The sequence below is a fragment of the Nothobranchius furzeri genome, chromosome 1 (genome assembly GCF_043380555.1).
Source record: "Nothobranchius furzeri strain GRZ-AD chromosome 1, NfurGRZ-RIMD1, whole genome shotgun sequence".
NCBI classification, from domain to species: domain Eukaryota; kingdom Metazoa; phylum Chordata; class Actinopteri; order Cyprinodontiformes; family Nothobranchiidae; genus Nothobranchius; species Nothobranchius furzeri.
The window spans coordinates 38,221,877-38,234,207 of NC_091741.1; the positions used below are offsets into that span (position 1 = coordinate 38,221,877).

General features: G+C 43.6%; 1 protein-coding gene across 2 annotated transcripts in view; it reads right to left on the reverse strand.

The window, feature by feature from the left end:
* Window positions 1-12,331, reverse strand: part of srgap1b (SLIT-ROBO Rho GTPase activating protein 1b) — a 48,083-nt gene that overhangs the window by 19,662 nt on the left and 16,090 nt on the right. For both annotated transcript variants that reach the window (XM_070546380.1, XM_070546344.1), the window contains exons 2-9: window positions 11,088-11,283; window positions 9,428-9,482; window positions 9,247-9,354; window positions 7,909-7,971; window positions 7,361-7,558; window positions 7,156-7,284; window positions 2,554-2,775; window positions 1,968-2,069 (exon numbers count right to left, since the gene is read on the reverse strand). In XM_070546380.1, coding sequence (XP_070402481.1) covers window positions 1,968-2,069; window positions 2,554-2,775; window positions 7,156-7,284; window positions 7,361-7,558; window positions 7,909-7,971; window positions 9,247-9,354; window positions 9,428-9,482; window positions 11,088-11,283 — 1,073 coding nt within the window. The remainder of the gene's footprint in view (window positions 1-1,967; window positions 2,070-2,553; window positions 2,776-7,155; window positions 7,285-7,360; window positions 7,559-7,908; window positions 7,972-9,246; window positions 9,355-9,427; window positions 9,483-11,087; window positions 11,284-12,331) is intronic.

A 12,331-nucleotide genomic window follows, 5' to 3' on the forward strand; every position in this document is an offset into this window, starting at 1 on the left:
GTGTGTGTGTGCCATTATGTGTAGTGATGATCGGGGTGTGTGTGTGTGTGTGTGTGTGTGTGTGTGTGTCTTTATGTGTAGTGATGATCTGGGTGTGTGTGTGTGTGTGTGTGTGTGTGTGTGTGTGTGTTGGGAGCTGCTGAGAGGTGCAGATGCTCATTACTCAGGACTCCTTCCTCATTTTTCTGCCCTCCAGGCCGAGTCTCCGGCTGCCCTCTGTGCTAGACAACAGCTAGCTCACAGACAGACTGCAGCACCGAGCCGCTACGTTTTATTTGCTGCTGCATCGTCACCCATCATAACGGTGTAAACGAACATGAGTCTGAAGACGTTTTAACGGTCAGGGAAACACGTTGTGGAGGTTTGTGGCCTCTTCAGTCACAAAGTTCAACACTTTGAGGTAAACAGCTGAACCAGAACTGGACAACCTGCCATGAGTGAAACACGTCTCCAGAGGGTCTCAGTCACCTGACTGCGGTTCAAACGCCACAGAACGGACGAATGCACAAACAAACGGGCAGTTCAAATCAACCTAAACTCAGCAGATGTGTTGTTTACTATAAACTCAGTAACTGATGAATTGCTGAAACTGGCTGGTTTTAAAATCATCTCCACAAACAAAAGCTCAGGCGTGGAATTATAGAATAACAATAAGCCCGAATTTATGAAATCTGCTATTTTATACAGTATTACTTTTGATTTTGATCGTTTTATTTTTGACATGATTCATCTGTTATTCCTAATTTGTTTTATTTCTATAATACCTCCAAAAAGAAAAGGATTATAGCATCATATTACGTTTAATTGTCAGATTAACTGAAAAATATTCTAAATAGTCAAATTTGAGTTTCTCTAGATTCAGATTCAATTTATTAGCAACAAAACAACATTTTGATATGATTAACAATAATAATAATAATAGCTAAAACTAATTTAAATATTTTCAACATAATACTTTAATCTGCAACTAATATAGATTAGTAAATATATTTACTTTATGCTCACCAGAAATTATTTGGGACTCAGTACTGAGCCTTGAGGAATACCCTGGTAAAGTTCGTATAAATGCTAATTAGTGTTGTTTATTTGATCGATGTAAGAGGGAATATTAATGTAAATTAAGAGATACACCAAAGAACAATTAGGTAGTGATTGGAATTAGCCAGGGTTCAGCATGATCCGTGAAATCTGTGATTGTGATCACATTTTATAGTTGTTTTGCTTTGATTTGGTTCCTGAAATCACATTTTACAAACACAATAACTATGAATTATTCTTTCGACTGTAGATTTTTAGATAAACTGGAATCGGCTTGTTAAAGCTGTAAAAGAACCAGAAACTGGGTTTGCCTTTAAAAGCAGAATGTGTGCTTTTTAAACAGTTGTCACAACATTTGCTTCAAAACAAATGTAAGTTTAAACAGACATTTGTAGAAGGTTTCATGGATATTTTGCTCTGAAGCTGAGAATTAGAGCAGCTAGCCAAGTCAGTCGTCCAACATGTGCAGCAGCAGTAGATGATGATGGGCCCACAGAAATAAAATCAGATTTTAGTGTAAAGAACAAACCTCCTCCTCCTCCTCCTCCTCCTCCTGCTCCTCCTCCTCCTCCATCTCCATCCAGTACAAACCCGACTGAAACAAGGAAACCCCCTGCAGGGGCTTGAGGAGCATTTGGGACCATTTCAGTGAACAACTGGACTATTTTTACAAAGCGTTGCTACTTTTTAATCAGCCACAAATAAATGTGAGATCTCACTTTAACTGGTGTGATGGTTTAACACTTGGCCCCTGGATTTGTCTGCAAGGCAATTACAGAAGCTGCCTTCAAGGCTAAAATCAGGGTCTTGTGGGACTTTAAACACCAAGGATCAGGTTTCCGTCTGTAACTACGAGATGCATCCTGTTGTTTGGAGGTGATAAACACTGATGTTAGTGGCTGGGGTGGATGTTTGTGAGTCACTCTGACCTCTTCGTTCTCGATCTTCAGGGACGACAGGCGAGTCTGAAGCTGAGTGAGGCGGAGGGTCAGCTCAGCCTGGACCTGGGGCTGGGAGGCGATCTGGCTCACCTGACAGGAAGTGAAACAATACCATGACAACTAGAAACGTCAAGCCCAGGTGTGTTTTTGTGTTGCTGCTGCTGCTGATGAGATCTGAATTTACAGTCACAGGCAGGTCCCACTACCTAAGATGGGCTTTTATTCTGGTCCACAAAATAAAGTCTAAATCATTTTTACTTAGTCAGTATGACTACTGTACATTTAGTTGTCTGTAATTAAAAATTATTGGTAAATCCGGAAATTCTGCTAAAATTGTGCACAGAAAGTATTTTTAACCCTCCCGCTTTGTTGATGGGGTCAGATGAACCTCTGGTGTATTTTTATCTTAATATTTTTTAAGGGGTGCATCACTTGACCCCTGCCAAGGCAACATTAAACCCTATGTAGCCACCCCCTGTCCTGGTAGGGGAAGGGTTAAACAAAACGATTATCAAAGTAACATAAACGACATTATGGTGCTTTTCTCTCTTTCTTGTGACTAAGATCCACTGACTGTGTCGCCCATGTGGGCCTGGAAGCTGAAGCGTTGTGGCGGGCAGAAGGCAGTGGGATATAGGCCCAGCAGACGCTGCCTATCGCGGGCCGGGTCCAGGTTCTCCACGGCCCCCTCCAACACCTCCAGACCCGCCCTCCTGGAGGCTTCAAGGCTCAGTTCGGCTGATAGGTAGGTCCTCAGAGCCCGGCTCAGACTGGAGTGGTACCCTAGGTCACAGCACTGGGAAACAAACAAGGATCGTTTTCAGAAAACGCCTCACTTTGTGTCAGATTTTATGCAGTTTTAAGATTTATAACTAGATTTGTCTTTGTTGAAATGGACTCTGGTGCTGGGTAACTTGTTCCTGTGCTTTTAAACACTAAAGCCTTTTTAACTCTTTAGTTAATTATGAATTAATCAGCTGAATTGTTTTCTATAGCATCTCTGCTCATTCATGGAGTCCCTCAAGGCTGTGTCCTCGGGACCTTTGTCATGGTCTGCGTCCTGCGTCTCCCTCATGTGTCTCCTTGTGTTCCCCAGCCCCCTCCAGGTTCTTCTCTTAGGTGTTCCCTCCAGGTTTCAGTGTCCCTGTTTGTCCCCAACCTCCCTCCAGGCTTTTTAGGATTTTTTCTTTAGTCACCCTTTATCATTAGTCTTCTGTTAAGTGTTTTTTCTAGTCAGCTTTCTCCCTCTAGGTCAGTTTTGCTTCCTTCCCCATGTTTTAGTTCTGGCCTCCTCCCCTGCTCCGTTGTATTCCTCTGTTAATTGGCCTCACCTGTGTACAATTCCCTAATCACCCATTCCCAGTGTATAAAACCCTCAGGCCTAGTCCACACGTAGCCGGGGTTTTTTAAAAACGAATATCCGCCCCTCCAAAAACTTGCATCCACACCACCTCGTTTTAAAACAAAACTCTGTCCACACGTACCCGGATAAATACGTTGTTAAGGACATGCCAGACCTGTAGGCGGCAGTACTTCCCCCGTTCTTAACCTCGTCCTTCATCTGTGGTCTTCCGCAAGGAGCAGTAATTCTGCTTGCAAAAACAAACAAGCAAAAAGCGCTTGGACAATTGATAAAGCGAGCGCAGCTCTGAGGGCATCCATGCTGTCGGCTAGTGTAAACACAGGTCGCACACGTGATGTTGGCATTTTTTTGTCGCGGAAAGTGACGTTGCGGACCTTAAAACTCCGGTTCTGTCTGTCCACACACAGACACCCAAAACGGAGAAAACGCAGATCTTCACTTTGGCCGGAGTTTTTAAAAAGATCCGTTTTCGTGTGAAAAAACTCCGTTTTCGTGTGGATGACAGGCCAAAACGTAGAAAAATACCTACGTTTTGGCAGATCCCCGGCTACGTGTGGACAGGGCCTCAGTGTGTTGTTGGTCCATTGTTTGAGTCAGCCTCCCCCCCCCCCCCCCCCCCCCTTCACTTGGTATTTGGATATTCTCTAGGCCTCTTGTGAATTTTTGGGTGTTCCCTGGTTTTGCCTCTAAAACTTTTGGATTTTTGGTTTTTTGCTTCCAGCTTTTTGGATTTACCTCCTAAATAAAGGAATTTTACTTTTCAGTACTCCTGCCTTGTGTCATCCTGGGTCTGTACCTTGGGTCCTAACCTTCCTCCAACCCTACACCCTGACAACCTTTTTGCCTTGATTGAATCTGAATTTAACTCTAAAGGAAGTAGAGGCCGGCCGATATATTCAATCTTTTCTATATTGGCCATCATCCATAATAAAAGCATAAATATATTTAAAAAAATCAGGCACCTGTGTGGCCAACTGCCACCACTACTAGGCTGAAGAAAGGAGCCGAAGGACCCCAAAACACCGTTTATTTTTTAATTTTTTGAATTTGTTTTATATTTGAAATTCAAGAAATATTAAGAGAGTTATTGACTTATTTATTTAATATTGCACACAGTGAGTGTTCAGTTGTCTTTCACAATCAATGTGCTGCTAAAACGTATATATATATTTCAGCCTTAATAATCGGCTTTAGATCTCAGCCATCTGCAACAAAAATGCTTTAAAAATTGGTATCGGCAAAAGCCTTAAAAAAACATATCGGTTTGCCTCTTAAAGGAAGTGTATCATTTTATTTTACACCTTTAAGAGCAAGGATTGGTCCATGTGTAAATAAAATTTTAACGCTGCACTTTGCAGTACTACTCTACTTTACTTTACTCTAAGTTACTTTCAACAAAACAACTTCAGTATGAGTTTGGTAATCTGATGCCTGGTGAACTCATGACACATCCGGTGGAATGATGTGGTGTCTGAGCTAGGATTGCTGTTAAAAACAGTCAGATATAATAACAGGGCTTTAAAATGATTGTTTATTAAATAAAAGCAACAACAATCTGTACTCTCAGCACGCTGCCATCTTATATTAACTGAGCAGGGAGTGAGGTGGTGGGGGCTCCAAGCCTATATTTGGCTTGGTCCCCAAATGCCTTGATACGGCCCTGGATGTGGGACTGACTTCTGGGGTGATCTGATTCTATCACATGTATAAATCTCTTAATTTCCCTCTGGGATTAATAAAGTATCTTTGATTTGATTTGATTGAATATTAAATGCTTATATATTATTGCTTTTCACTGGTAAAAATGTGTATTGGGGATAAATCTACCTACTTTTTTTCTTTTCAAGCACTTTGTTTTGTTTTCTTGATTTTATTTGAATAATTTCCGGCCTTTTCTCTCTCTAACCTTCCTGCATGCTGCATGTTTTCTCCATCTTCCAGAAAAACTGTAAACTAGACTTCCTACTTTCTAACTATCAGCCAAAGGGATCTTCAAATGCGCGGCGCTCCAGCAGCAATAAGTTGAAATCACCGGGGCACAGATTGTGAACTCAGCTGAGGCAAAGCACATCAGAAAAGCACAAAATACCAGAGAACATGCACTGATATGAACGATCGCAGGTGAATTATTTAGTTTTAGTGGAGCGATTTTGTGAATGTTGCAGCGGCCGCGTGCAGGACGCAGCTGGAGTATTTGAGCCGTTACCGCTGCGTCCTCTCTGCCAGCAAAGCTGAGTCCATAAATGACGTCATATATGTGGATACTGGATCTTTTTTCGGGTTTCCCGCAATTTGAATTTTTAAGAAGCGCATCTTGATTCTGGGTTTAAAAATGCATTGTAATTACTGCGTTACTGACAATTGTACCGAGTAAATATTACCATTTTCTTTCCCTGTAATTACATTACATTACATTACCACATTACAGCAAAAAGCAATGCATTACAGTAATTAATTACTTTTTTACCGTGTTCCTCCCAACAATGTTCTTTACTCGATTTTAAGAGTAACACATAAAGATGCCATGGCTTCTAAGGAGTACAAGAAATACCTTCTGGGTCGCTCCTGTTTTCTGGCTTTGGTTCATTGAACAACTCTGGAGCTTTTTACCTGCTGGTGTTGAATTACAAATGCCTGTTGCACACTTGACTGTTAACAGTAACTACGTCCCTCTCTTGTCCCCCAGCCGGATGAGAATGAAATCGGCTTCAGTATAACCTTCCTTCATACACGATTGAGACATTAGCCTGTTTTGTGGATATTTTACAGAACATATTGCCCCTTTAAAGTTTGTTTTCTTTGCCTCTATAAATAACTCTTGAGTTATAACTTTTGTAGAACACCATTTCCTGCTAATATTTTCCTGTATGTCGGTTTAAACCTCTTCATTGTCTATAGTTAACATAAAAATGCAGCAACTCGACTTTAAACCAAGCATGGCCTGGATTTATGGGTTTCCTGTTTGTAACAAAATGGATTGAACTTTCTTGTTGGTTTTCGAAAGGTACTGATGACTCTTAGGGTGTTTCTCAATGTCAAGGCGCCTTGCTTACGAGGACACGGTCCTTCCTTGGTCAAAGAAAACGGTTAAATGGAACAGACTTGCATCACATGACCGCGGCTTCCACGGCGGCCACGTAACGCCACGTGACACAGGAGATAACGTTATATTTTATAAGTATTAGTTTCAATATAAATATATAACGAGTCTTTTACTTTTTAAATTGTGTATATGTTTATTAAATTAAATATATAAGTGAGTTACTACCCACTAGCCACCGAAGCTGCAACTACTGAGCTACTAACCAACCATAGATAACTTCTTTGGATCTAAAAAAAACATTTTAAATTAGTTGTTTTACTTTTAAACTTGAAATTTGTCCCCGAAGTAGCTGCCGGCTTCTGATCCGCTGTCTTTTTGAAAATACCGCGGTGTATTCTGGGTAATTTTTGACCAAGGCTAGGCTACAAGACACCTCCCGTGTATCCTCGCTCAGCTAGCTAAACGGCAAAAAAAAAAAAACTGAGAACACACGCCTCGGTAGAACATGAACATTGGAACGTGTCTTGGCAGCTCCTGATGACGTATCTCCTTGGCAACCGGGGCGGGGCCAAGACATCAAGGCAAGGTTCCTTGGCATTGAGAAACACCCTTAGATATTCTACTATTCAGCCAGTTATGTCTTTGCATTGAGTCATTTTAATGCGTGGAACATTTTACTGGCCCACTCATGAAGACTGTTTAACTGGAGGTTGTTGTTACTCCACCCGGTTTGAGACCAACACGATCTGCAGACGAGTGTTTCTACTCACGTCGATGATGTCGGGCAGATCATGGATGTAGTATTTATACACAGAGGCGTTAGAGGCCTCCATCGTCAGCAAATACTCGTTTCTGGCTTTCAGAGTCTTCAGTTTGTTCTCGGAGTATTTTGCCTTCCTCTGATGGAGAAATAAAAAAATAATCAAAAATACAAAAACTGATCAGAACTTTGACAACCTTTCAGATTCTGCTCACCTTCTCCCTCATCTTCTCCATCTTGCGGGCGGCGTTGCGTCTCTGATGGCGTTCTTCTATCCTCAGTCCAAACACAGGCTCCACCCCTCCGCTCGAGCCGGGCACGCCCTTCACGCGGCCCTCCTGACGCTCCGCCTCCCGCAGCTTGGCTTCCGCACTGATCGTCTCCGCGTTGTACATGTGATAGGTCTTCATCACCTAGGCAACAGCAGCCCATAATACCCGAGTCAGACAGGCGACTGCTGCCCAGTTGGTCCTGCTGCCTTCATCCCACAAGGTTATCAGACCGGATCTAATCGGATTCGTCCTGTTCAGAGCAGGAGCTTCAAGGACTTCCAATAATCAGCAGACGTTCACCTTTCAGCTCCTTCAGGCCGTCTGACGGTCAGCGTCGCATCTCATCTCTGTTTAGCTATAATGAAGCTGGACTCTGGAGGCTAAATCTGAAGCTTTTCTGTGTTTTCTTGTGATTCTCCTTCAGGTAAGGGCAGATGTGGGAAGCCGCTCCGAGTTTAATGAATCAAATTCAGAAAGTTGTTCCTACTTACGGTGTAAAGCTCATTCAGAAGCTTCATGAGGTCTTCCTGAAGCTGCAGCACAATCTCTTTGCTCTAAAAGCCCCAAAAACAAGCAGAAAAATAATCAATGGAAACCTTAAAAAAAAGCATGATGATGTTTAAGTTTTACGGGACAGGAGTCAGAAGTCATCATTCTGCTCTAAATATACTTTTTGTACCATATTTTTTTTATTTAAACAATTTAAATTAAGGAATTCAACCTCAGAAACGAGTTAATAGTGTTTTTATCCAGAAGCATGGTAATGAATTATACATGTAATCTCTTTAACGGTGCATTAAATCCGTACTGGACGAGAACAGAGGTGTTTAGCTGCACATGTATTATAAATGCCAGGAAGGATCTCATGTGAGTTTTCTGGCCTTGCAAATCCGTTCCTCTAACAACAAACGACTTCCTGCAAGAACCATGGAGGAGAAGAACAACAAGGAGTCGTAATCGTAAAAAGAAATTCTTTTACTTTCATTTGTTTAATGATTTGTTCTATTAACTCCCTAATAAATGGAGAATGATGTGTTAAAATGTTCGTTTTCCTCCCAGATTATCTTCCCGATTTAAACACTGATCGGTCATCGTAATCCCCGGCCTTCATCTCTACTCTGTTACCGGAAAAATCCGGGTGTGTCTTTATTTTTCGCAGAAGAAGAAGAGTGGGTTTAAATAAAGCCCGCTGTGGACCAGAACAAATGGAACACGTGCACGCTCCCAGCCGCCTCTAACTTTAGCTCCGCGCCTTCATTATTAATCTGACTTCTTTTATTCATGCACGTAGCGGCAGCCAGCAGCGCGCCTCCATCACAGCCTCGCATCGTCTCAGGAGCTCTGCTCCGAACCCGGAGAGGAGACAGACGGCGAGTGACCATGACAACGCCAACCGCCCCGTGGCCATGGCGACAGGCTCGTCTGATCTGTTCTCCGCGCGGGCGCGGTGGGAATGGGAATCATCCATCCTGGGATTCCACGGTCATTTAGCATAATGCAATATTGATGCTGCCACGCAACTCTCCCCGAACGGCTCGGCTGCAGACAAGCTGCAGGAGGAAAAGCTTCAATTATGAATGAATTTGTTTGTTTGTGGTCAAACCCGTTTTTTCATCTGGTTCTGGTTGACCCGCTCCGCCACCATCCGGGATCCCTGATGATCCAATCATCAGACCCTCAGATTTCTGCAGCCTCGGTAAACTGAATTTGTTGTTTTTACTTCCGTCTTTTTCGGGTTTCTCTTTAAAGATGGACGTGATTATTTTACCCGGTTAAATAAAAGATGTAATGATAAAAACTGTTTGTTTGAAAAGGATGAAGGAGCCCACCCTCTTCAGCAGGCGGGCCGAGTCCTCGCTGATGTGCGTCAGCCGGCTGATGACGTTGTTCAGGTAGAGGTCGCTGAGGGTCGCGTGGTCCTTACTCTCCCTCCTGACCTGTAAACACAAACGGGCTCAGAAGAGTCTTTGTTTTTGTTGAGAAGAACCTTAAAGAAACTCCAACACCCACCTGGTTTAACAACAAGTACCAGCAGTTGACCGGAGAAAGCAGGTTCTGGTCTTTCCTGGAACAGAAACAGATGGATCAGACGCGCCAAGTTTAGTTCACACCACTTCAGCAAGAACAATAAAAATGTGTTTAAAATGTAAACAAACTGCTGGTTTTCATCCAGTTCTGCGTCAGGTCGACACACCGCTTCAGTCTGAATCAGAGTGGGATCGTGGACCTGGAGGGCAGGGGGCCCGACTGGGCCACAGGTGTTTAGGGGCGACGGTGGCACAGGAGTTAAGTGCTTGCCTTGTAATCGGAAGGTTGCAGGTTCCATCCCGCTCAGTTTGTCGCTGTCATTGGGTCCGATGGCACCTGTGTACTGCAGCCTCGCCTCCATCAGTGCGCTCCAGGGCGGTTGTGGCTACAATGTAGCTCATCACCATCCCTGTGTGTGAATGGGCGAATGACTGACTGTGTTGTAAAGCGCCTTGGGGGGTTCCAGGACTCTAGAAGGTGCTAAATCAAATAGAGGCCAGTTACCATTTAGGGGATCTAGACGAGGTTTAGGTTGGTCCTAAACCCAGACTCTGCCAGGGCTTTCCTTTGTCACCTTTGTCTCTGGAACACTTTACAGCGTATCGTTTCGAGATCGGGAGCCAAGATCGAACATGCAACCTTCCGATTGCTGGACAACCCGCTCTACCTCCTGAGCTACTGCTCTAGGAGTCCTCTTTGCTCCATCATGCTGGGACCTTCAACACATGCTGGGGAAGCTCAGAGCTGAGTGTGAAGCAACTCCGGACCTGAGGCCATGGGTCTCGACTGGGAGGAGAAGGGTGCATCGTCAGCTCTGCATGGGGTGGAGGTCTTACCTTAATTATGTTCTCCAGGTGTGTTCTCTTTGCTGTTCATGAAGATCTGATAGCTTTCTCTGGGGTTAGAGTGGCCATTTTTCTTAACTTTTCCAACATTTTTGAAGTTCATGTCTTATTTGGAATTCTACACTGGCTTATATTGTTGGTTTTAGAAAACCGGTGTTTCCTAGCTAGTAGCTCAGTCTGGGATTAACATCCTGACTTTAATCAAGAGTGTATTTTGTTGATTTGAGAGCATTTATTGTTGTTTTCATGCTCAGATCTCTCTCAAAACAACCAAAAAGTCCCTTCTTGCGTTCAGATATTTACTTGCTCTCAAACGGACTCTGCTGCTATAAAACCCATTCAGGAGTTCTGCTCCTTCCCTCCGGCCTCTTAAAACCTACACTCGTGGGTTTGTCTTGTGCTCTTGGGTCAAAAGGCGATGATCGTGCCAGAAGTTCCCCAGCCACTTCTGGGCGGGTCAATGATGTTAGGAAAGCGAGCACACCCAGAAGAAGTGTGAAGACCTCATTGGTCAGCGGTTCGAGATCTGAGCATGGAAACAACATTTACTCTCAAACCCAGTTTCAGTTTAATTCAGTTTGTTTATCTAAGACCAATTAACAAGCTTAATCTCAAGGCAAAGTAAACAAAACTGACGAAATACACCTTTGATTAAAGCGGGATATTACGCTACGACGTTGGAGAAGCAGCCATGCCGTCTGTCAGGCCTTTCATGTCTTTTTGCCCTCTCTAAACCAGAGACCAGAAGTATTTAACCAGTTTCACGCACCTTTTCCCCCTACTCTGCACAAACCTACTTGTATTGCTGATGGTCTTTTGTGCTGCGTGTTTTGGCCATGAACCGCTCTGCCAGCTTCTCCAGGTTTCTGGAATATTCCGTTTCAATTTCGGCCTTTTTCCGGAAGAAGTCCTGCAGGTCCTGAAGCAGCTGGACTCGCATCTCCGTCTGCTGCTCCAGACAGCGCTGCTGCTCCACCAACTGGGTCCGCACATCTGCAACACACACAAACACGGTCAAGACACGAGGTGTTGGTGAAGCTGATGCTAGGCTACTATCGGTGCACCACGTTGATCCAAAGAGCTCATGGAGCAGATGAAACAAACACATCTTCTATTGTATCATTAGGGAGGCAAAACCTTCCGTTTTAATGCCAAACAGTCTGTGTGCAGGACTTTAACACCATTTCTCAGCTTTTAAATGGCAACTAAGCAGTTTTGGCTTGCTTTTATCGCCCCCTAGTGTCCGTTTGTTGAACCAAAATCTCCTCGTTGTTTAACACCTTAATCTAACAGCGGAAATGTCTCCCCAGCCTTCATTAGTGTCTACAGGAGTTACTGGTCTAAAACATGCAGCAAATGTGCTGGAACCAGACTGCAGCACCAGGCATGTCAGCTCCAGTTTACTAACACAGACTGGCCTGCTACTCTGAAGTTGCAAGTGCAATGCCTGGTGGAGGATCTAGGTAGTGAGGGCCTGTTTTATTTCATTATTACTGTTATAGTAATGCATAGTGAAATAATACACATTGTTATACACCCGTATATTTTTGTAACATAAAAAACAATGAAAGTTTTTCAGTACAAGAATAAAATGTGCTGCACCAACTGGGTGGAGAGGGTTTAAATTCAGCTGAAAGTTTACAACTAAATAATATAGTTTGGGGTCATGTTGGATTTCCAGAAGCTCCGAGCACCTCTCTCCTGTGAGAATAGACCCAGAGAGGTCGGGACCGGAGCGGTTCGGACCAAGCTGCAGCCAGCTGCGGACCGGATCACGGACCTAAAAACCAACATTCATACGGGGAGCAGGAAACTCCGACGGCTCAGCTCATCCTGCTGAGCCTCCGACTCCCTTAAACAACGACCCAAATGTCTCCGAGGACATAAGAAGGTGGGTCTCCTGCTAGTTTAGAGATGATTCATTAACCTGACCGGCTGCGGGTTAAACAAAAGCCAACAATGCTTATTAACTGCATGAATATGTATAGTTCAATGCTGCAGATTGATGAAATTAGTGAAATTTATACATATCATTTCACCT